General features: G+C 31.9%; 2 protein-coding genes across 8 annotated transcripts; both read right to left on the bottom strand.

Annotated features, from left to right (window-relative positions):
* Positions 1–646: 646 nt before the first annotated feature.
* On the bottom strand, positions 647–8,305 carry LOC122008848 (cell division control protein 48 homolog C-like). 4 transcript variants are annotated; one of them, XM_042564721.1, is made up of 10 exons: positions 7,399–8,305; positions 5,852–6,459; positions 3,930–4,082; positions 3,687–3,803; positions 3,495–3,599; positions 2,599–2,664; positions 2,441–2,505; positions 2,171–2,366; positions 1,717–1,857; positions 647–931 (listed from the first exon to the last, which is right to left on the bottom strand). In XM_042564721.1, the coding sequence occupies exons 1-10, from the start codon at positions 8,261–8,263 to the stop codon at positions 884–886; spliced, it is 2,364 nt and encodes a 787-aa protein (XP_042420655.1). In that variant the 5' UTR covers positions 8,264–8,305; the 3' UTR covers positions 647–883. The 4 variants fall into 4 exon arrangements, with proteins under 4 accessions (XP_042420655.1, XP_042420656.1, XP_042420654.1 ...); XM_042564722.1 differs by lacking the exon at positions 647–931 and having other exon boundaries at positions 961–1,857; positions 5,852–5,964; positions 6,034–6,459; XM_042564723.1 differs by lacking the exon at positions 647–931 and having other exon boundaries at positions 2,171–2,238; positions 2,328–2,366.
* A 5,678-nt stretch (positions 8,306–13,983) lies between these two features.
* Positions 13,984–20,100, bottom strand: LOC122008847 (elongation factor Ts, mitochondrial-like). 4 transcript variants are annotated; one of them, XM_042564719.1, is made up of 10 exons: positions 19,979–20,040; positions 19,216–19,268; positions 18,983–19,115; positions 18,735–18,907; positions 17,809–17,898; positions 17,049–17,223; positions 16,487–16,671; positions 15,782–15,907; positions 15,512–15,600; positions 13,984–14,327 (listed from the first exon to the last, which is right to left on the bottom strand). In XM_042564719.1, the coding sequence occupies exons 2-10, from the start codon at positions 19,216–19,218 to the stop codon at positions 14,315–14,317; spliced, it is 987 nt and encodes a 328-aa protein (XP_042420653.1). In that variant the 5' UTR covers positions 19,219–19,268; positions 19,979–20,040; the 3' UTR covers positions 13,984–14,314. The 4 variants fall into 4 exon arrangements, 3 of the variants coding, with proteins under 3 accessions (XP_042420653.1, XP_042420651.1, XP_042420652.1); XM_042564717.1 differs by having other exon boundaries at positions 18,983–19,268; positions 19,979–20,100; XR_006119408.1 differs by having other exon boundaries at positions 15,512–15,907; positions 18,983–19,268; positions 19,979–20,100.
* Positions 20,101–22,308: the final 2,208 nt, after the last annotated feature.

Raw genomic sequence — 22,308 nt, 5'->3', positions numbered from 1 at the left:
TACGGTTCTTTTCCTCTTATATTTCTTATGACATTAAGGTTTGTGGACAGGATCATTGTTGTTATAGTAAAAGAACAATAACAAATTATAAAATATTTGGACAAGTGTGGAAATAAAATGATAACTATAAAAGCTTAATAAGGACTGAACTAATTCAAGTGTCTTAAAATGCTTGATCTATACAAGTTGTAGCTTAATTGACATCACCATCAAGCTATATTTATCTTACTATTTAATCAAGAATATGTTGTTTAATAACTAATTTTGATAAAGATCAAAATTAAATTACATTAATATTTTTTATTCTTTTTATATTGAAAATAATTTTAAGACTTAGTATAAGATTGTACCCATTTAATCATTAAGATTGGAAATTCTCGATGGCTAGTACCCATTAATCATGAAGGTCCACTAGATGAAGCTTAGTATAAGATTGTATCACATTATATTTTTTAAAAAAGATGGATCACTAATATTTGAATCAATTATTATTAATATTATTTTAATTGTTAGTTATAAAAAAATGATAAGTTTTTTTATCAACAATAACATATTTTAGAAATCAAACAAAAAAAAACAATCCTTTGATGGAGCAATGTTCCTAAAATTCAATAAAACTAGAGATAAACGAGACTAAAACTTTCCCACAGATTTTCCAGACAAATAAGCAAATATGCTATAAAACTGGAGTTATATAACTTTCTCACAAATGAACTTTCCCAAAATAAAAGAAAAAGTATCCCTTATTTAAATAAACCATTAAACTAAAAATATATATCTAGAAGACTACAGCTTTGAAGTTTTCCGAAAACAATATTCCTTTTCCTCTTTATAGTGAAGAAGCTAAACCTTGCAAGGTTTACAAATTAATGGACGAAGGACATCAGCGAATTTTAAAATTTTTCGATAACCGCTCATAATATTTTCTTTCCTGCTCCACCAAAAAGAATAAACTTGGTCATGTCAAAACATAAGAAAGGCATTATGATGCACGAAAAAAAAATATATAGCAAGGAAGGGAGCTGGCCTGTATGGCTAAAATAAAAAAAAAAAAAAAAAAGGAACCAAAAATAGAAGTTACACGATTGAAGTTGCAGGACATGCAACAAAGTTTGAAGACCTGCATATCTCAATTGACTAGTGATGAGATAATATTTTTATCATGCAAAATTTAAACATATGGACGGTTTGAAAAAGTTAATTGACTAGCCACTCATTCTAAAAATTTAGTATTGCTATGAAAGGTACTAATATATGCATTTGCAGTTTAATAGATGTTAATTAGTATATTCACAATATAAAAAAGTCTGCATACAAAATGAATTCAAAATGGACAAGTTACACTCTGCTTAGCATGTGGTTTTTAGAGAACAAATATTCAAATATTTAGTGAAAAAATAACAAGCATGTTAGTCATGAAACTAATGAAAGAATGAGAATCCACATGTGTTTTCAGTACCTAAATCTCAATTGCAATTCTAAAAGAAAGATTTTCAAAATGAAATAAGACAATTGAATATAAACAAAAACAACAACCATAATGTGCAAATCATTCAAGGCAAGAATAATGGCTAAGGGTTTGCAGTGGGCAAACATTAGATTGAGAGATTGCTACAAGCCTACAAACATGAGAATAAGTAGTCCAAAGCACAGGGCTTCTGCCCAACTTGAAAAGGAAATTATTAGAATTACTTGAAGCAAAAATTCTAAGATTACCTTCTCAGAGACGGATGGCTTGATTGTCTGCAGAACTTGCCTAAAGTGCAATGGCTTAATGCCACTTTGTTGTGTAATCTCAATACCCTGTTTTATGCAATCAATCTCCTCTGTTGAAAGAGCCGTGGCAGCTTCGCTCATCTGGTGAATAAGAGTATAAATAAGGTTGAAGTGTAATCAAATGCAAATGAAATAGCCTAAAGTTTGTGGATTGGTGCATATACTAGAGGTCTTAATCGTCCAAATTAAATAATCTGCACATTCCCCTGAAAAATGCAGTGATTAAGCACAGAACAAGACTAGACACAAAAACTTAATAGGATAAGTTAGTTATATGTGGCCTTGTTAAGAAGTGATCAGCTTTTCTTTCAAAATTACAAGTGCATTCAGCAAACAATGGCAGCATCAAAAGAAGCAAAAAAAAACTAAACCTAAGGGAGAGGGAAAAAAATACCAAAGAAGCTAGATCAGCACCACTGAAGTTAGAACATTCCTCTGCCAGAGCAACCAAATCTACATCTTCTGAAATAGGCATCTCTCGAGCAAGTGCCTTCAATATTAGTAGTCGTTCGTCAAAACTAGGCAATGAAACATATACAACTTTGCCCAACCTTCGTGGTCTTAGGAGAGCAGGATCCACAGCCTCAGGTCTGAAATGGTTAACATCTTACTCCATAGATGTACATGAGAACTTATAAATTAAGAGAGGTTAGAATTATCAAACCTGTTTGTTGCTGCAATAACAAATACATCTTTTCGCTCTTTAGCACCATCTAGCTCAAGAAGTAGCTACATGATTGACAAAGTGATTGAGCAAAAAAAAAAAAGTAACAAGTTGCATATGTCAACTCCTGACTACTAAAAGGGATTTAACAGTTAAACCTGGGCCAATTGTTGTTCAACAACTCGTGAATTTTCTCCCTTGCGCTTACGTGCCAAAACATCAATCTATTGGAAGAACATAAAGCTTGTTGAGTGTAAAAGTATCAAAGATACTGAACTCATTCATTAAAATTTTAAAAAATAAACTGTATGATAGCAAGTAAAAAACTGTCTGCTCTAGGAATTACTGATGGAGATTGAGTTACCAGGCACAAAGATATGGACACTTAAATAACTTTCAAGCATTAGCTGGATGATCTATTTGAACTTTGGATTCAAATGACAAGCCAAAATGGCTAGCAGTTGAGAACTAGTAAAAAGGTTGGTTTATATTTTATATAGATGGATTAAAAGTGTTTTCTCCACATGGATTAAGCCAATGATTGAATTCAAGAGAAGTTTTTCTATTGCATAAGTTATCAAAATCCATCATTTGCATGAAGGTTGCAAACAAATAGCTAATAAGGAATTACAGACAAGAAAAATGCATGACGAAAACTGAGATAGATGATAGGCACAATCGATTGAGGCATCGGAGTTAACAAACAGTTTTAAAAATTGACACCATTCATCTCTAATAAATTCAACAGCATTAAAAAGCTAATGATAACTTCAAAATTTACTTTCTGGAAAACAAAATTTGAAAATAGGAATTTTTCATGAACCAATTTAGGAATAAGAACAAGCATTTTCTTATATGGCAACAATTACTAGCATCATGTATTGTTCGAGTATTCACATCTATTCATATTGAAATACGATATAAAGAACTGTCAAAGGGTGAGCTCAGTAATGTGTCACTGCTTTCTCACATATAATGAACAAAATACCATACAATCCAAACCAAATAATTATGAGAAGTTTCTATCTCTACAAATAAATAATGTCTCATTTACCTCATCAAAGAAAACTATACAAGGAGAACACGCCTGAGCACGACGAAATACTTTTCTTATTTTCCGCTCACTTTCACCAACGTATTTGTTTAGTAATTCAGGACCCTAACATAAAAAAATAAAAGGAATCAAATTCTCATTGAAAGTCATTTAAAACAAGGGGCATTTACCCAAAAACATGACTGAGGAAACCTCTATGTAAATAAAATTGACTCCGACAACATTTGCTACTGCCTTGACAATTAATGTTTTACCACAACCCGGAGGCCCATACAATAAAATTCCATCCTCGAATTTGACTCCATTTTTCTGAAAGTATGAGAGAATCATGAATGGAAAAAACATAATACAATAGGAGAAGTTGAAGAAAATAAGAATATTCTATAAATACACAAGACGGAAATTACTACAAGAAAACTAATGAGAAAAACTTACCTTATAAACCTCAGGGTATTTTATACGATCAATTATAATCTTCTCAAATATTTTTTTTAATGAAGAAAGACCACCAACATCATCCCATGTAATGTTTGGTATTGGGGAAAATCCTTCTCTCATAGAAGAAGGTTGAACAATTTTCAGTGATTCCTGCAAAAAACATTTTAATAGTCAACATTGCAAAGAATAAGTTTGAAAGCACTACTGCAACATTGCAAAATTTTGATTTTTTTTTACACAATGCTAAGATTCAATTTGCTAATCTCATGCTGAAAATGTAGGACAATTCAAACAATCACTTAGTCTTCATACAAATAAATCAATTTGAAAAAAGGGTAACATAAAAGGAACAGAATATTAGACATCAGCTATATTAAATATAGTCATCAATGTTACTCTCATTGAACAAAAACCAACTATAAAAACCTAAAATACAACAAAAACAGATTATTGCTTGCAAAATACTTGGTTTGGATTGAACTCCAATAAGACCTGATTATAAATAGCATGCTAATTGTTTTACTTGTTTTGCTAAATGTATCTTTGTGCTGAATACACATTGTTGTATCTGTACATGACTACTTAAATTTAGTTCTAAATTTTTGCTTTGTGTTTTAATTGAGGACCATCCCTAGATGAGTATATGGGTTATTTAACAATCTAGCAGGGAGACAACTCGTGCTCCATGCAACTTTAACCCAATGACATTTCCCTCGCAGGAGAACAAACACACATTCATTAAAAAGGCTCATCCATGAAAATGAAATATATAATATATTAGAAATTTATATAAATAGTTAAGATGTGTGTATCCCCAGTTATTTTTCTTTTTTCACTATAATCACATCCATCTAATGCACTAAAATCAATAGTATCATAGGTCCAGAAACAAGGAGCAGCATTTAACATTCTAGACTATGAGATTGTGCAATCTTATCTATAAGGAAAGATGACGATAATACTATAAAATAATATAAAAACTTATTTACTATGATATATAGATAAGCTTCTTAAAAATGTAATATCAAAAGCTCATACATCCTATATTCTTATATATATTTAGTCAATTTAGAGAAAATAATATGACAGGTAAGCTTCTAAAAAGTGACTTTTATTTATTTATTTTTGGGGGGAGGGGGTCAGAAAAAGGTGGATTTAGTTAATATTTAAGGGCATATTAGTATTTTCTCTATATTCAGAAAAAGATGAATCTATTTAATATCTAAAGCTTATTCATGTTATGTTCTTATATATATTCAGTTAATTTAGATGTGATATATTTTATAAAAATTCAAAAAACAGTATTATGATGGAAATGAAATAAGAGGAGATAAATGATAAAATGACTCATAACCAATCAATCTGAGTAATCATTGGGATTGATCTAGGTCCAATATTGTAAGGCATTCCCCAAGTAATTAGTAAACCTAGATTGAACATTAATTGAGATCAGATGAATTGAATTAGGGCCAACAAAGACCAATCTAACTTTGACTGGGAATTCGGTGATAATTCATAATCAGCATGAATATTATCTAATTCGGCGGTCACACTCAAAGGAGACAACTTAATTTGCCAAACCGCCTTTTCATATCTCCACCCCTTAAGTGTACTTGCAGATGAAATGACAAGTTAACTATAGATTTACTGAACTTTCACATACAACTCATTGACAAAGTAATGATCTATAATTACATATAGCAGACTAGCAAGTAGAATTAAAAAATATATATAGCCATTTATATACCAATATGGACTTACACAAGACAATGGTTACACAAACAAATGAAATCATGGATAATGGAGTAACAGATAAAGTAGCATCAGAGTTGGTAATTTTCTAGGAGTTTAAAGAGAATAAAACCAAAAAACTAGGGAAAAAGATAAAATATGATAAAATTAACGGTTTTCAAATTTACCTTAAAGTCTGACATTCGAATCTTAACACTATTAATTTCTTCAACGTCAGGGCGTTCTTCACACCAATCATCTATGCTTTTTCCTTCTAATGAAAGTTGAACTTTTCTTCCATCTACATTATGATTTATTGCTATAAAACCAGCTTCATTGCACAATGAAACCAAATCAGACCCCACAAAACCTGATGTGCGCCGAGCTATTTCAGAGAGATTCAATTGGCCATCAAGATATAGGTTATGCGTGAGAATAGACAAAATTGCAAGCCTTGCATTTTCATCGGGGACACCTAAAGCAATCTCACGATCAAATCGTCCAGTTCTTCTCAATGCAGAGTCCAGATCATCAGGATTATTAGTAGTGCCAATAACAAGAACATAATCAGATTTCCAATCAAAAGTTTCTGATTTTGAGTTAGTATTATGTGTCTTGTGAAATTTCCGTGATTGATCCATACAAGTCATTAATTGATTCACTATTCGGCGCTCCATCCCCTTCTGCTCATTTTCCCTCTTGGAGGCAATGGCATCTATTTCTTCGATGAGAATTATCGACGGAGCAGTCCGACGTGCCTTGCAAAAAAGATCTCGTATATTCTCCTCAGAAGCACCTAAATCAGCAAAATACAAGGCAATTCATATTGTCCACTTTAATACAAACGTAAATATTAAGCAATTCAATGTGAGACGTCAAAAAAACAGTATTGAAATGTGAGGCAAATCTAGAGACTGCAAAACAACAATATAAAGTGGAGAAATACTAAACTCTCATAAGTGTACCAGTAAAGTTGTTGTGCATTTCTAAATGAGTAACAATTGGTTCATTGATCCATTTCTTACTCCATTGCTTGAGTCCAATGCAAGGCATGAATTGGAATCCTTAAAGGGAGAAAATGAGAAAATTGAAAGTCACTCCATAAGACTTCCACACAATGAGAAAATTGCATCATAAATCCCAGGATTGGTATTTACTTGGCAAAACAAACAAAATATTTTAATACTTTGTCGTCCTAAAAGGGCAAGAACAAGTGCTTCAAGTATGGAAAATCAAAGATCCTGTGAACATGAAGGTAAAAGCCAAATTGCTTAAACTCTATGGCCAAGAATCTCTACAAGAATGAAACCAAGAGCCATCTTTTTCTAGCTCTTATGTTTTGACCATATGCCCATTAGAAGCAAGAATGCAAAGAGACAGCTTCTTTTGTCTTGTGAATTCAGACTATATAGTATGATTCCTTAATGTTCCGGTAATCATTTATCATATTTAATATTGAAAATTGAAAATTACTTCAGTAAATATGTGAATCAAGGGTCTTGCATTACTCAACAGAGCACCTAGGATTATATCTAGCGTGTAATACGAGTCTGAGTACTGGCAGTGGTCAAGATTAGCTATTACTACCATGATTATGATAAATTTAAAAGGAAAGGAACCAATCAAAATCGCTATTTATTACAGAAATCCTCATTTTTAAGCTGTGACAACAAATGATAAGGTCAGTTTTGTCCTAGCACTACAAATCAATTTGACCGAGGTCTCAAAATCTTACCGGTGATTCCAGATACAATTTGAGTTGCATCGATCTTGTGGAATGGCAATTTCGCCTCGTTAGCTATGGCATATGCAAGTGTTGACTTCCCACAACCGGGTGGGCCGTGTAAGAGTATTCCAGTAATTGGCTTAATTCCCAAATTCTGTACCAGCTCTGGCACAAGAAGAGGATATAGCACCTTCAGTTTCATTTCTTCAATAATCTCCTTCATGCCACCAAGATCACAAAATCGTGGCCCTTGTTCCATCACGCAATCCAATATCCCACCACCTCCAGTATTCTCCTTCTCAATAGAGATCTCAGCCTCATTCCCTGGACCACTTCTGCCAATAGCCTTCTGCACCTTCCTCATCTTCCTCGGCTTCTCCATCTCCACTTCCAAATCCAGTTCTTCTTCGCATGATGACTCGAGCTCATCCTTTTTCGACGAGTTGGATTTCTTTCCATATCCATCACGAAGCATGGACTTCATCAGATCAAACTCCGGCTCTACCTGGGCGTCGGAGACAGTCTCGTCCGTCTCAGAGCGAAGAAGACGGCTGTCTACCGAGTCACCACGTCCGAGCGCGCTGCGAGAAATTCCGGGACTCGCAGGATCAATTCCGGCATCTTCTATGTCGTTATCTTCACGGGCAGCGGCTGCGGCGGCGGGCTTGCAGCTGAGAGACGCTAGCGTTCTCCGTACGGCGCGGGCAAAGGGTTGGGCTTTAAGGCGGGCGTAGTCACGATTCGAAGAGCGCAGATTAGCGATTAGAGCATCAACATCTACAACTTCTTCGAAGTTGATGCCGGAAGAAGCGATGCGATCGCGGAGGATCCCGGCGAAGGAGCGGCCGAAGTCCCACCTTCCTCGCTTTCCCATCGCGGTGCGGTTCGAAGGAAGTAGCTAGGTTTATGCGATAAAACCTGCAAGTTTTCTTTGACGTGCGATCTATATATAGAACATCATCTAACCCACGTGACAAAATAATCCAAAAACTTATTTGCATCAAAATTATTTTTAAAAGAAAATTAATATATTACTACCATGAAATCATCCCCTACTTTATTGACAGATTAATCAAAATCTTTAATTTTTAAACTTAACTTATATTGACTTTGTGTATATAAATAAAGAGAGCATGAATTAATTTAAATATTTTTTATAATACTTTTCTTTCATATTCTCTTCTTAAATCCCTGCTTCAAATTGTATCACAATTGACGTCCACCACTATATATCAGTTATTATTATTTTTTTAATCTTTGTTTATTAATTAATTACCTAAGGTGATAGATAAGAACAATGGTAAGTTGAATTATATACTCTTATTTATATATTTAATTTGTATAAATACTATAAGTAACAATAATAATATTTTTTAACAAAATAATCACAAACATACCAAAAACAATAGATAGGAATATTTTTAGCAAATTAAGCAAACTACCCACAGACAAAAAGGAATAATTTTCACTATTTAAATTAATAATTATACACTGGATAGTAATTTTTAAAAAATTAAAAATAGATGAGATTGGACAACTGTCACAAATCAATTTTCCAAAAGAAAAAACAATTTTCCTTATTTAAAATTAAATCAATCAATAACTACTTCCGATATATGGTAATTAAAAACGGCTGATACAAAATTATATCTTGCCTCATAATTTAGAGGTAGAGGAAAAGATACCAAAAAAATATATTCCAGATAACAAGAGGTCGTCCGCCTATTAAGTGTTTTTTTTTTTGAAAAAAAAAAGTTCAATTAGTTGATTAAAGTTTTATATTGACAATTATGAACAATTATGATAATGATCATCATGAAGCCCCAAGTATTTATCTCTTCTAATGGATCAGTGGCTAGCGCATGAAGTATTATCATCATAAAATCTGGATTCGAATTTCGATAAAATCAAGATAAATACCTCCTTTATATGTTTGTCATTATTTCAAACATTAATAGTCATCCGTAATTTACCTTTTCCGTATTGACCTTGGACGGATTGACGGAGACGTTGAGGGCGAATATATTCACCTTTTATCATCATGAAATCCCAAGTATTTTTTTTTTAAAAAAAAATTTAACTAGTTCATCCTATGAAAATTTTCTATTGATAACTAGCTAGGATAGTGATCACGAAGCCCATCTAAACGGCCAACTGGAATTAAAATCTTAAATATCTAATTAAATGCTAAGAGTATTTAACCATGGCACTGTAGCCGCATGAGATAACTCTCAAGTTTTTCGAAAGGTATAAACTTGATTACGTAGAAACATCGACAAATTAAAGGCACACTGATGCATAGCAACAAAGTTTGAACACCGTATGGGTAAAATAAATTGAAGAAACAAAAACAGAAGTTACAAGCTTGGAGTTGCTGGACATGCAACACAGTTTGTATATCTCATTATATTTGACTGGTGATCATGAGATAATTGTTAGAAAAACTTGAATGGAAATATGACGTGTGGTTTCAGTCACACAAAGAAAATGACGTCTTCCGGTTGATTTGAAATAAAGGGGATGAAAATTAAGGGCCCGGATGACATCAATCCGAGGAGTCTTTTTACAAACCTCATTATTTGTAACATCAGTCAGACAATTTGTTGGTCAACATACAAAAGAAGGAAGGTCGCTAGTTTACCTACACGCCACGTGATAAACTTGCCTGCTCGCCACGTGGCAAGCTTGCAAGCAAGCCACAACACGTGGCAAGCTTGCAAGCAAGCCACAGCATGCATGCATGCAAGCCACGTTGTGGCTTGCTGTTGTGACTTGCTCGTTGGGCTTGCTCGTTGCAAGCAGAGATCGGCAGAGGTCTATATAAGACCATTAAGAAGCTTCAAGCAATAGTAGAACAAAACTCGAGCTTTATGTGAGCTTTGTGTGAGAGAAGCACGTGTGTGAGAAGAGTACATGAGCACTTGTTTTCCTTCCTCTTTGAATCCCTATATTTTCTTCCCTTCTGTTGTGCATTTCTTTTGCTCAACAGAACTAGTGATAGTTTTCGGATCTAGTTCAGATCGTCACGACAACCAGCGCTCGGTTGTGCTCGTGATTTTACCGTTTTATCCTGGGAAACAGACGCCCACTTAATCCTCTGAACACCGTAGAGGGGCCGAATCTATTTTAAGGAGACAGCGCTCTGTTGGACTCGGCATCCACTCTGAGTTCGTGTTGCAGCTCTCGACATCCTGTCAGCAACTCTTAGCACAACGTGGCGCCGCTCGACAACTCACGGTGTCCGCAACTCATCTACTCGGCGCGTGGCTCGGCTCGCTAGAGTCGACAGTTTAAGATTATCTGCTCAAACCTACTTGATTGTAAGTTCTTGTGACTCTGGTACGCACTAAGAAGTGGGTGGAAAAGAGCTTCTGAGAAGATCACACAGATTGTAACGGGTTTACATCCAACAATAATATTATATATTATCACCCAAAATTTAAAGATATGGACTCCTTGAAACAGTTGAGTTCTGACGAATCACTTATTCTAAATGTTTTATGTTATTATGAAAGACATTAATCTATACATTTGGAGGGTGTAAAGGAGGCTCAGTTGGTCAAAAGATGATAGAGTTATTATAATAGAGTAAGGGATTAATTATTTTCGATGATACATGTATTCTTGGAGAAAAAATCGCTCTCACTCATTAGTCATTTGGTGGTTTACTATAAGTTGATCCGTGATTTACCTTCTTTCATGTAATCTGAGGATAGACTATATAAAGGATGTTTGGGATGAGCTTAATCACATGAAATTAGGGATGATAATTTTATTCGAACCCGGTAAAGGATCTGTATATATGTTTTTATAAATATAGAAAATATATGATCTTTTAATGATTATGAGTATATCTATCGGATATCATATACTCGATGAGTGTACGATAAATATGAAGACGAAGGATATAAAATTCGATCCAAACTTGATTCATTGTCATGTCTACATGAAATAGGATCTATACCCAATGAATCCAAAATGGAGAAGTTAAACTCTACCTAGCATGTAGTTTTTAGAAAAATCTAATTCACAAACATTTTAAGGCAAAAGTAAAAGCATGTTAATCATGAAACTAATGAAAGAATGAGAATTCACATGCGTTTTCATTTCCTAAATTTCAAATCTGGATAAAACTTTTCAATACCTATAGTCCCAGATTCAACAATGAAAGAAAAACAACCATAAAATACAAATCATTCAAAGGAAAGAACAAGACTATGAAGTATTGCAGAGGGCAAAATCTGAATGGAATAAGTTGTAATCGTTTAAATCGGTGTTTGTTTTTTGAACAAATCAACTTGTGTTAAAATAGAATAAATTTTTCTTATCAACCGATTGATCATATCATCATCGTCATCAATCAATTAACGATGATGTCATCATCATTCATAAACTGATATTGAACAATTGATTCAGTCGGTTTATTATTTGAGTTTCTTATAACCATCGAACTGAATAATAAAAAAAATTGATATTTTTTTGTATTTTTTTTTTTGAATTAACTGAACTTTCTAATTCAGTCAATTAGGTTACATAAATTTTTTAGTATACCTTTCCAAGATTGCATTTTAGAATAATGGTTTAAGAAAAAAAACTTTCTAAAATATGATTTCACTATGGTGTTTCTATTTAAAGATACATACATACACAACAAATTCAGCCTAATAATTTTTTTTTAACAAATCCAATCGATTAAATTTTACCATCAAAATTGGGAAAAAAATAAAAAAAATAGTTAATTCGATTGATTATCAAATTAATTATTTTTTTTATAAGTGATGATGTCATTAATTGATTAAATTTTACCATCAAAATTGGGAAAAAAATAAAAAAATAGTTAATTCAATTGATTATCAAATTAATTATATTTTTTTATAAGTCTATTGATGATGTCATTAATTAATGGAGGATATCTTCACTTGCTGATATTTGGACACTTAAAATGAGTTGAGTATATTAGTCGATTGATTATGTATTTTGGTGATGTTTTGATTTAATTGGTTTGATCGAAATTTGTGAAATTTTAAAATCTAAATTGTGGTATTTTTTTTAAAAAATATTTTTTATAATTAATTGAATTGAAATTTAAAATTTAATCCATTAATTCGATTTAATATTTCTTTTGTTCATCCCTAGTTACAAGCTTACAAACATGAGAACAAATAGCTCAAGATTTCCGCCTAACTTAAAAAGGTAATAATTTGGATAACTTAACAAAATTCTTAGATTACCTAAAAATTCGATGGCTTGATTGTCTACTGAACTTGCCTAAAATATAATGCCTTGATTACAGTTGCTTTTGTAATCTCAAAACCCAGCCAAGCAATCAAAAAAAAAAAAAAATAATGTGGAACCGTCACATCAGCGGCCCTCCTAGAGCCGGTCCCACGGATATGAAGGGAGGTAAATGCAGGTACACAGGTGGAAAGTGCATAGCGGAGACGTTAACCCCAGGCAGTGACACCCCGGGGATCGACCCCTGGACCTTTCAGCTACAGAACCATGTACTCCCCATCTGCGCTTCTATGGTTGATGAAGGGACAAAACTATGTAATATTATTTTATGATAAATAAAGTTAACTTCATAAATTTTTTTCATAATCTTTCCTATGTGCATCTGAGAAAAATGGTTTAAGAGAAAAAAAACATTTAAAACCTTTGATTATTCTAGCATATTACTATTTAAAGAGATGAGAATACATCCATAACAAATACATATATTGACTAACAAATTAAGTTTTTTTTATATAAACCGAACAATTAAACTTTACCATCAAAATCAATTAAATCGAACCATATAAAATCCGTTTATTTGATTTGTAAAGCCAGTTCTTCCTTCTTAATGACTTGAGCGTTTTTTTCAAAAAAATTTCTTTCCATAGCGTTCGTGAAGATAAATGGTCGTTTAATAAGGGTCGTTAAGATAAATAAATCAAGTTTTAATTTCACAATATTAGTTTCGTTAGCTCGTGAATATGTTCGTTAAATTCATAAATTAACTTTTAAATAAAAATAATAATTTTGAGATTGAATTTATAAATTTTATATTTTACTTATGAAATATATATATATTAAATTTATTTATCAGAATAAAATTATAAATTTTAATAAGAATATTATAATTTTCTCTAAATATATAATTTAATTTTTAATAAATATTTAAATTTATAATTTATATTATTAAACTTGTTTAGGATTTATTAAATAAAATTTAAATTCGATTATAAATGAATCAAATTCAAACATTCAAAAATTCGACAAAAAACTTTCCCTCTATAGATTGATCTTGTATTTTTTTATAGTAAAAACAGCATTAATTTTTTAAACTTTATTCACATTTTTACGAGTGTTACAAATTATGTTGTTTTATTGTTACTTTTAAAAATTAATTATAAGATATTTCGAAAATAAAATGATAATAATAAAAGTACGACCGTATTGGTTAGGAAAACAATTAAAGTATATAAGACTGATCTAATTGTGCATCTACAACGAATAGTAAAAAAAACATACTTTTAGTATAATTAAAAAAAGATTAAATTGAGAGTTCAAAAAAATAAAAAATAAAAAACAAGCAAGCAAACACTTCCAATGTAGCTATAACCGTTTCAAAATACTATGTTTTCATCGATTAATTCCACCGCATCATAAACGATACAATAACAAGCGAAAGATGTCTGAGAAAAATAAATTAAATGATAGTTTCATCGATTGAATCGAAAAATAAAATAAATACTTCACTAGGTGAAATTGATATTTCCTGTCGCTCTCCAACAAAAATTGCAGTAGGAAAAAAGTTTGCTTCATATGGAGAAGAAAACGTCAAGTCATTGTCAGGGTTTATTGCTCCAAGTACTTCGGAGAAATAATGTTATTCAGAATGCTGATAAAGATTATGAAGCATGAACAACAGTGTGAAGGGCTGCTAAGCTCCTGCCCTGCATTCGCAACACAACTTCATTACTTAGACATTGGAAAGGAAGGAACAAGTATCTGATTCATGTAATGTGTAATTTGTTGATGATAAATAAAAAATTGCAAGTGTATTTTAATGCACTGTTTTGGAACAATGAGCACCTAAAAAGTGTCTATTTTGGAAGGCATTCAAAATCTACCACAAAGCTGGCTCATGATTTTAGATTCAAGAATCAATGCCTGATGTAGTTGAATGGATCAACCTAAGCTGTTGTTTCAGAACACAGCCCATCCACTATGGCTAAAAGAAATAAAATGAATAATTTCTATTGATTGTTTGGAAAACAATAATGAAGAGGATGGAATTTAAATCTATTCATCGTCTCTAATTCATTTCCAGCTGATTAGGTGGACACATCTCATAAACCAAACAGGTCAGACCATAAAAGTTGCGAAAATAGTATGGAACTTAAAATGGTTGCAACTCATGTTTGAAGTTAACCGATATAAAACCGATTAATTCATGTTTGAAGTCTGAATGGAGCATAAAAAAGACAGTAATGTATGAACGGGAAACAAAAATAGAACAGGAAACTGTACGTGTATAAAATGAAGATAGAATTTAACAAATGGGTTGTGTGGGTATATAATTTTAAAAAAAATTAGAGAAGCATGATTTATTATTTTTAAATAAAAAAATAAATAACACTATTAATAAAACATTTTGGCTAGTTTGAAAGATGTGTGATCATCATCAATTCATCATTGGTATAGCAATCCTAATTAACAATAAGAAATAAAAGAACAAGGAAAAAAAATTCCCCTTTTGTTTGTGTTTTTTGAAGATTTATAGGAACTATAATATAAACTAAGTTTTTCAAAAAATAATACATTATTATACTCTAGAACAAATAATTATTATACCATAGCAATGTATTTGCTAATCATGTTATATTCCATTATAAATATAAAAAAGTACAAATATTAAATAGTTTTTTTACTTTTTTTCTACTAAATAGAAAACAATTTACTGTATACCTGGAACTCTACTAAAAGGCTTGGAATTTAGATTTTTTAAAAACTACTATTCCAAAAAAAAAAATTGCAGTTGCAGGTAATCAAACGACATAGCAACAAATGTTATCTACAGCATTTGCATTTGCCTGCAAGATATTACAATAATAATAAAATGAGACGCAATGCTTACCTTTGGATTCCTTCTCCAACCTCCATTCTGAGAAATTTGCCGATTCTAACACTGGAACCAACTTCCTTCGATAAATCATTCAACAGAGACTGCATATGACATCAAAATCAAAATGAAATCTGGTCACTCTATTCTTAGAGTGACATTCAAAGTTGTCAATAATAAAATATGAACTGTCATAACATTCAAATAGGGCAAGGCTCGAGTAAAACTCACTTGAACCTTTAAAGCTTCTAAACAGAAAAAAGCAATAAAAGATGCCTGATATACCTTCACACTAATACTATCGTCCAAGAAATACTTTTGCTCCGACAAAACAACTTCTTCATAGTACTTCCTAATACGACCTTCCACCATTTTCTCAACGACCATCTGCGACTTCCCTGAACTTTCTGCCTGAAATAAAAAATAAAAAAAGAAAAAGAAGGGACACATCTTCAGTGGAAAATAGAGAATTGAACATAATGAATATTCTTGTATAAATAGAAAACTAAATGCTGCTTGCTGCTGAGGATACATAAATGACAACACAAGTATTACCAGGGAACTAAACAGAATTTGCTTAGCATGTTTCTTACAAATAATGCAAGCAAAAAACTGAGGGATAAATGCTCAAGAAAATAAAATCAGAAGCATGAGTCTCTCACTTCTATAAAGATTAACAAAGAAGTTAGTGAGTATAAAAAAAACACATATGTGAGAATCAGAAGTTCACAAGTATGGACATCATGTTCTACAACAATGAGATACAAGGAAAGGAGGAGAGTAGCATCAAAAGATGCCAATACTAAACTCCCTTGAACAAATGAGTAGTAGATAGACTGAGATAATAAACACACAACAACATAGCCCAAAAGCACTTTTTTCTCTCCCTATTTAATTATTCTTGTTCCAGTATCTAAAATCATTTGCAGTTTAAACAAGAATCATTTTGACAGAGTTCAATATAGCGATTCCTCAAATTTAGTACAACACCTGTGTTTTCAGTATGTCACGCTCACTCTCTAATGCCTCTGAAGGAACAAGTTCCTTGGACAAAAACAAAGGCTTTGATGCCACTATGTGCATTGCCAATGATGAGCCGACCCGCTGAAGAGCATCAAGTGAAGCATTGCCATCTTCCACTTCCAATGTAACCAATCCAGCAATACGACCCAAACCTGGAAGACGCAGATCAGAACACCAAATATTGGTAAAATTTGATAGCATTTATTTTCTAAGCGGCTAAAAATTTGATGCATAATCTCATCTATAAAGATTCAAGACTAGTCAACAGACTAGACTTGCAGTACCATATTAGTTGGGCAAAACTTAAAGTCCGATCCAGTAAACAGCTTCATTAAACCATACTTAGAAACTAGAAAACACCAACGGAAAGTAAAGTAATTTGAAGCATGCTAAATAGTACAGAAATGATAATGGTGAGAGAAGCACAAGAATTTATAAAATCCAACCTATTGATTGAACATGCTAATTTCAGATGGATTGTATGTTTTTTCAGTCTGATTAACAGCCCAGAAGATTACAGTTATATTACCTGGCTGGGGACATGTGTGAAGATAAGATACAACAGCACCATATGAAGTCGACGACAATGCATAACCTCTTCTAATCTTGACATTCTCTCCCACCATGGCAGCAACTTCTGTAACTGCAGTTTGGACTGTAGTTTCTCCAGATAGTTTGGGATGATCCAAATTAATCTTCATGTTCTATATTATGAGAATTTGGCAGCATTAGAAATTTAGTGAAGACAAGATTGCTATGATGTAAAATAATGATGGCAAGACTCTTCAAAGAAAAAGATTTTATTTTTTATATTCATTCACTATGGTAGAAAGAAAAAGAATTACTAAAAACAATTATATAATATAACATACAGAAAAAAAAAAAAGTTATAAGAACAGTTATTTGTTTTTGGTGGTTACTATACTAAGCAAAGGATAGCTCTAAATCCAAGGGGAGGGAGTACAAGAAAACAAAACCCACGATTCTAGTCAAGGTTAATAGAAAAAAAGAGTATTTTACATTAGAGGTGAAAGAAATGCACGTACTCTTGTTAGGCAATAGAGAATCATAGTTTCCTGCATCATAATTTAAAGTTCACATCTCCACTTGTAAGCATGGAGAGCATTAATTTCTACTTCACAAAGGCAGATGCCATCTACATTCTACAATTCTACTTTCATCCTTAGACCCTAAACTATTTTTTCCACCAGCATTTGAATCAGTTACAATATTTTTATACAATCTTTGCAAGCATAACCATGTGAATAAGTGAATCTACAAATGTGTACCTCCAAGTATTCAGGTCCAAAAGCAAAAGCTTCCTGGGATAGTGGAGTTGGATTTTCTATTGATAAAGCAGCCCTTGCCAAAGCAGAAGCCTGAATGAGGATCAAGAAGTCAGAAGTTGATAGTGGTCCAGACTTAGCCATTCAGTTACCACAAATAATGCATAGACTTCGAAAAGGACATTGTACATGGAGCACTGAACTAGAAGCAGTCGCTGAAAACTGACATTTAAATTTAGGCAGCAAGAATATATTGGCATTGGATAATTAAGATGTCGAAGTTTGCTAAAAAAAATTCAAATGAACAGTTGGTGACCATTTTTATATTAAGGTATACTATATTTTGCCATTGGAACTTCTGTTGTTGCTTTATCATCTTGCGAAATTGAATTTCAAGGCACTTTTTATCAAACAACAACAACAAATTTATCCCACATAGTGGGGTCAGTTGCTTCTCATCATACAATATCAAAAATGAATATTCACTGAAGAATCAAGTTGCCTGCCAATGGTTCATGCTAATAATCTGCATGCAATCAAGCATCACACAAGTGCTTGCCAAAAAAGGCATGTCAAACTCTGTTAACAGTTAATGGCAGATACACAGCATTCAATGTTGCTAACCAAGAATCCAAAATCTCCTATATTAAATACATCAGACATGACTGTATAAGAAATTTAATGTAAATTAGATGAAAGGAAACTTCTTAAGATGGAAGAAGTTCATCTACTTGGAGAGGAGATTTTGTGATTCATCAAATTCTAGATAATACTGAACCATCAAAAATTCTGTGTTTAAATTATAAGAACAAGTGGGAAGTACGCAGAAGCAATTTATACACATTTTTTTCAAGGACAAAATCATGATGGTATCACTGGTCATCATTGTATACCCTACTTGTTTTCACCATTGGTAAATCAATACTAACCAGGTACTGAAATGTATCATTCCTTGCTACAAAATCTGTCTCGCAGTTGAGCTCAACTACAACAGCCTTTTTATCCATCTGTGCTAGTGAGAGCAAACCTTCGGATGCAGCCCGAGAAGATTTCTTTGAAGCAAGCACCACTCCTCTCTTTCTGAGATCCTTTTGCGCAGCCTCTGTAGCATCAAGCAAAGTGATTATGTGATTTAACAACATCAATAAACACATAATAGTGATAAACTGCAACCAACCTAAATCCCAATTACAATTAACAAGAGCACTTTTGACATCCTTAATTGGGGCACTTGTTCTCTCCCTCAGTTGTTTGATGCGATTTATTTGATCAGTAGCTGATACTTCGGCACTGAACTTTCTCATAAACACCTGGTTCCATACAATCTGGTTTGCAAACTGTCTTGGAGAAATAGGAGAGAAATAACCCCTACTTGGTTGCCCCAAAGTATTCAGTTTGCTGACTACTAACCATATGGATTTCTTTGCACTTGTACTGAATGCCATTGCTGATAGAACAATCTCCTGTAAACATAGGCATAACACCACCAACGATAAGCTAAAAAAGAGAGACCTTACAGTAGATGCGATGATCTATGCGTCAACAAGAAGAATTTCAAATAAAAAAGCACGAACAACTAGTACGTGACTTTCTGACTTGACGAAGTGCACTAAGCATAAAAAAACTAAGGATTTAATTAGATCCAAAGAAACACGAGGAAGACACTTTAGAAATATATCGAATTAAGTTAAGGTGATTTGGAAAATTTACAGTCGCCTTTGGCGTTTGAAGTTCGATGCACGCCGCCCCTGGCTCTCGATCTATAGATTAACTACCTAGCCGAACAAAGTACCTTTAATCCAACATCAGACACCGCTGACTTTGCGATTACCTTCGGTGCCAATGGTACCCCACTCTCCTCTTGTTTAAAGTTTAAATCGCAAAGGTTTCTACTTTGATTTCCAGCAAGGCAAGGATTTTGCTTCAACCTTTCCAGATCGAAAACGATTTGCTCAATATGACCTACCGTTGTATCCCAATCAAGGAATTTTTATCATAATATCAAGAAGCCGGATTAAAGCGAAAAGAGTAAGGAAATCAGAGGCCAAAAACAAGGCAAAATAGCAACAAAATCACTAGATAATGATCAGCAGATCAAGAAGATAGCGAGAAGCAGCATATGAAGAAGACAGCGAGAAGCAGCAGATCAAGAAGACAGCGAGAAGCAGCTTACCTCTTTGATTCTGCTGGATTGCTAGGGTTCACAGGGCCATGAGAGGCTTTAGCTGCAGGGTTTTAATATCGAATATTTTGTCGGATGGGGGATCCAGTTTGATTTATTGATTTATTGAAGAATTTTTCATATTTAATTTTAGAATGCGTCGAATATATATATATATATATATATAAAATAAAAATATATGAATATATGTATTGCCTCCCAGCCTTCCTAAATTATAGGATGAGAGATAAATTATAAAATAAATTTATAGTCGACTTCTAAATTGATTAGGGATGAATGGAATTTTTTTTAAAGACATATGTTAGTCACTATCTAATCAACAAGGACATATTCACACAAATAGGGAGAATGAAGATATATTCACATGTATATATTTCTTCTTTTGAATAGAAATAGGACCGACTTTAGATATAGGTCATTATACCTAATACCTTAATTTTTATTGGGGCCATTATTTTTAATATATTAAATATATTTTTATATATTTTTTAAAGATAATGAAATAGAATAGGATCCACTTGATAAAAGATTAAACAATCTCATTATCTAAAAATTAAGGTCATTATTTATAACACATTAAATATATTTTTATAATAGGATCGACAGGATTAAAGATTTACATGATCTCAATTTCAAATCAAAGCTTCGATTTTGCAAATATCTTATTATGGTTCCAATGGATAAAGTTATAAAGTGACTCTATTTTTTAAACAAATTTAATTTATTTTTAATTATAAATATTATTTTATAAGATCAAATCTATTAATCTTTAATATCTCTCAATTATAATATTCTCTTGTTAAGTTTCTCTTTGATGATGCTTTCTCATTTGATCAATAAGAATATGAATTAGAAAATTTTAATTTTATCCATGCAATATAAAATGAAAAAGGTAGTTTTTTTTTAATTCTCCTTCTTCCCTTTTTCCAACTCGCTCTCTCTGTGCTTCTCTTGCTAGTTGAGATTGGAAAAAAGAAATCATACCTTACACTAATACATTGATCCGATTGGTGCTACTACTATACTTCTTGCTTAATTAAATTCAAATGTTGATGTATTCATCCATATTGTGTTAGATCGAAATAAAAGATTTTATTATTTTTGAGCAATAATAGTTAGATATTTTTACCATTTCATTTCCTTGATAGACATTAAGTGTAATTTTTATTTAGATGTATTTACAATCATAAATTGTTTGATTTTATCTTTGTCTCTATTCTATCATTTACAATTGTTATGGTTTAGATGATGAAAAATATGATTTATTTTTTCTTTTACTCTATGCCTAAAAAGATTTCCATTTAATTTTTGATAAATGATAATGATCGGTTTGATGCCACTATGTTTTTTATTTTTTTAATAATTGTATTGTGTTTTGTTATTTTATACATATAATTTTTATTTAATTATTTTTTATGCTTCGTAAATGATGATGAGTTGAGCGCATGATTTTTTTTTCTATTGTTATTCTATTTCATTTTTCTTATTTTCTTAATTTTGTTTCTTGTTGTTGTATGGGTTATTTTTCCATCTTTCATCTTTATTCATTTTTAAACAATTTGAATACACTTTTTTTCTAGCTAAGTGAATTGTAAATTTATTATCTCTTTGAGGTGTATTATTATATCTAATAATAATATTATGTTTAAAATTTATAAATTATCAAAATTTGAATATAAAAATTTAATTAATAATTTTACATCCCAACCAATGAAAAAATTAAATTTTATAAAAAATATTTTAATTTGTTAAAAAATAATTAAACCATTATTTTTTTATCCCAAGTCTGATTGAAAAGGTGTTTGAAAATTTTTTCCCACTTAGGACCTTAAATAGGCTTAAGCCCAACCTGGACAGATTATTTGTTTTTTGGCTTCTTATATGTTTGATTTAGATTTGTGGATTTTTATCTTGCTTGGAATTAGAACGGTATGGAATTAAATCTATTTTTGTTTTTATTTTGAGAGATTTTTTATTATCACAATGATTACATGTGTGTCACAGTCTGTTCCCAAATTACAGTTCATTTCCAAATTATATGAAGGAAGAATTGACTCTATGTTTATTTTTTATTTTGAAAGATTTTTTATTATTATGGTAGTAAAAAGATGATTATATTCATGTAAGTATTCTTCATATACAATTTGTCCTCAGATTATATGAAAAGAGATAAATTATATAATCAATTTATAATTAAAAAGAAAATCTCAAGAACAATACTTATTAGGAATATATCTTTATCCCATTATAACAAAACTATCATGGTATTCATATAGCCCATTGACCCCTTGCCGATGTTGGGAAAAAAAATTCATTCACTC

The sequence above is a fragment of the Zingiber officinale genome, chromosome 8A, assembly GCF_018446385.1.
Source record: "Zingiber officinale cultivar Zhangliang chromosome 8A, Zo_v1.1, whole genome shotgun sequence".
NCBI lineage: Eukaryota > Viridiplantae > Streptophyta > Magnoliopsida > Zingiberales > Zingiberaceae > Zingiber > Zingiber officinale.
This window is presented reverse-complemented; position numbering and strand designations above follow the sequence as displayed.

Bases quoted from the DNA above. Each gene is read 5' to 3' on its own strand.
- LOC122008848 (XM_042564720.1), bottom strand. From the start codon at position 8,263: ATGGGAAAGCGAGGAAGGTGGGACTTCGGCCGCTCCTTCGCCGGGATC. The intron at 6,460-7,398 runs GTAAGATTTTGA...TTGCTGATTTAG, and splicing joins AATTGTATCTGGAATCACCG to GTGCTTCTGAGGAGAATATA. The intron at 3,804-3,929 runs GTAAGTTTTTCT...TCATACTTTCAG, and splicing joins AATACCCTGAGGTTTATAAG to AAAAATGGAGTCAAATTCGA.
- LOC122008847 (XM_042564717.1), bottom strand. From the start codon at position 19,250: ATGGCATTCAGTACAAGTGCAAAGAAATCCATATGGTTAGTAGTCAGC. The intron at 18,908-18,982 runs GTTGGTTGCAGT...TTGATGCTACAG, and splicing joins TAATTGTAATTGGGATTTAG to AGGCTGCGCAAAAGGATCTC. The intron at 17,224-17,808 runs GTACACATTTGT...CTCATAATATAG, and splicing joins TTGGACCTGAATACTTGGAG to AACATGAAGATTAATTTGGA.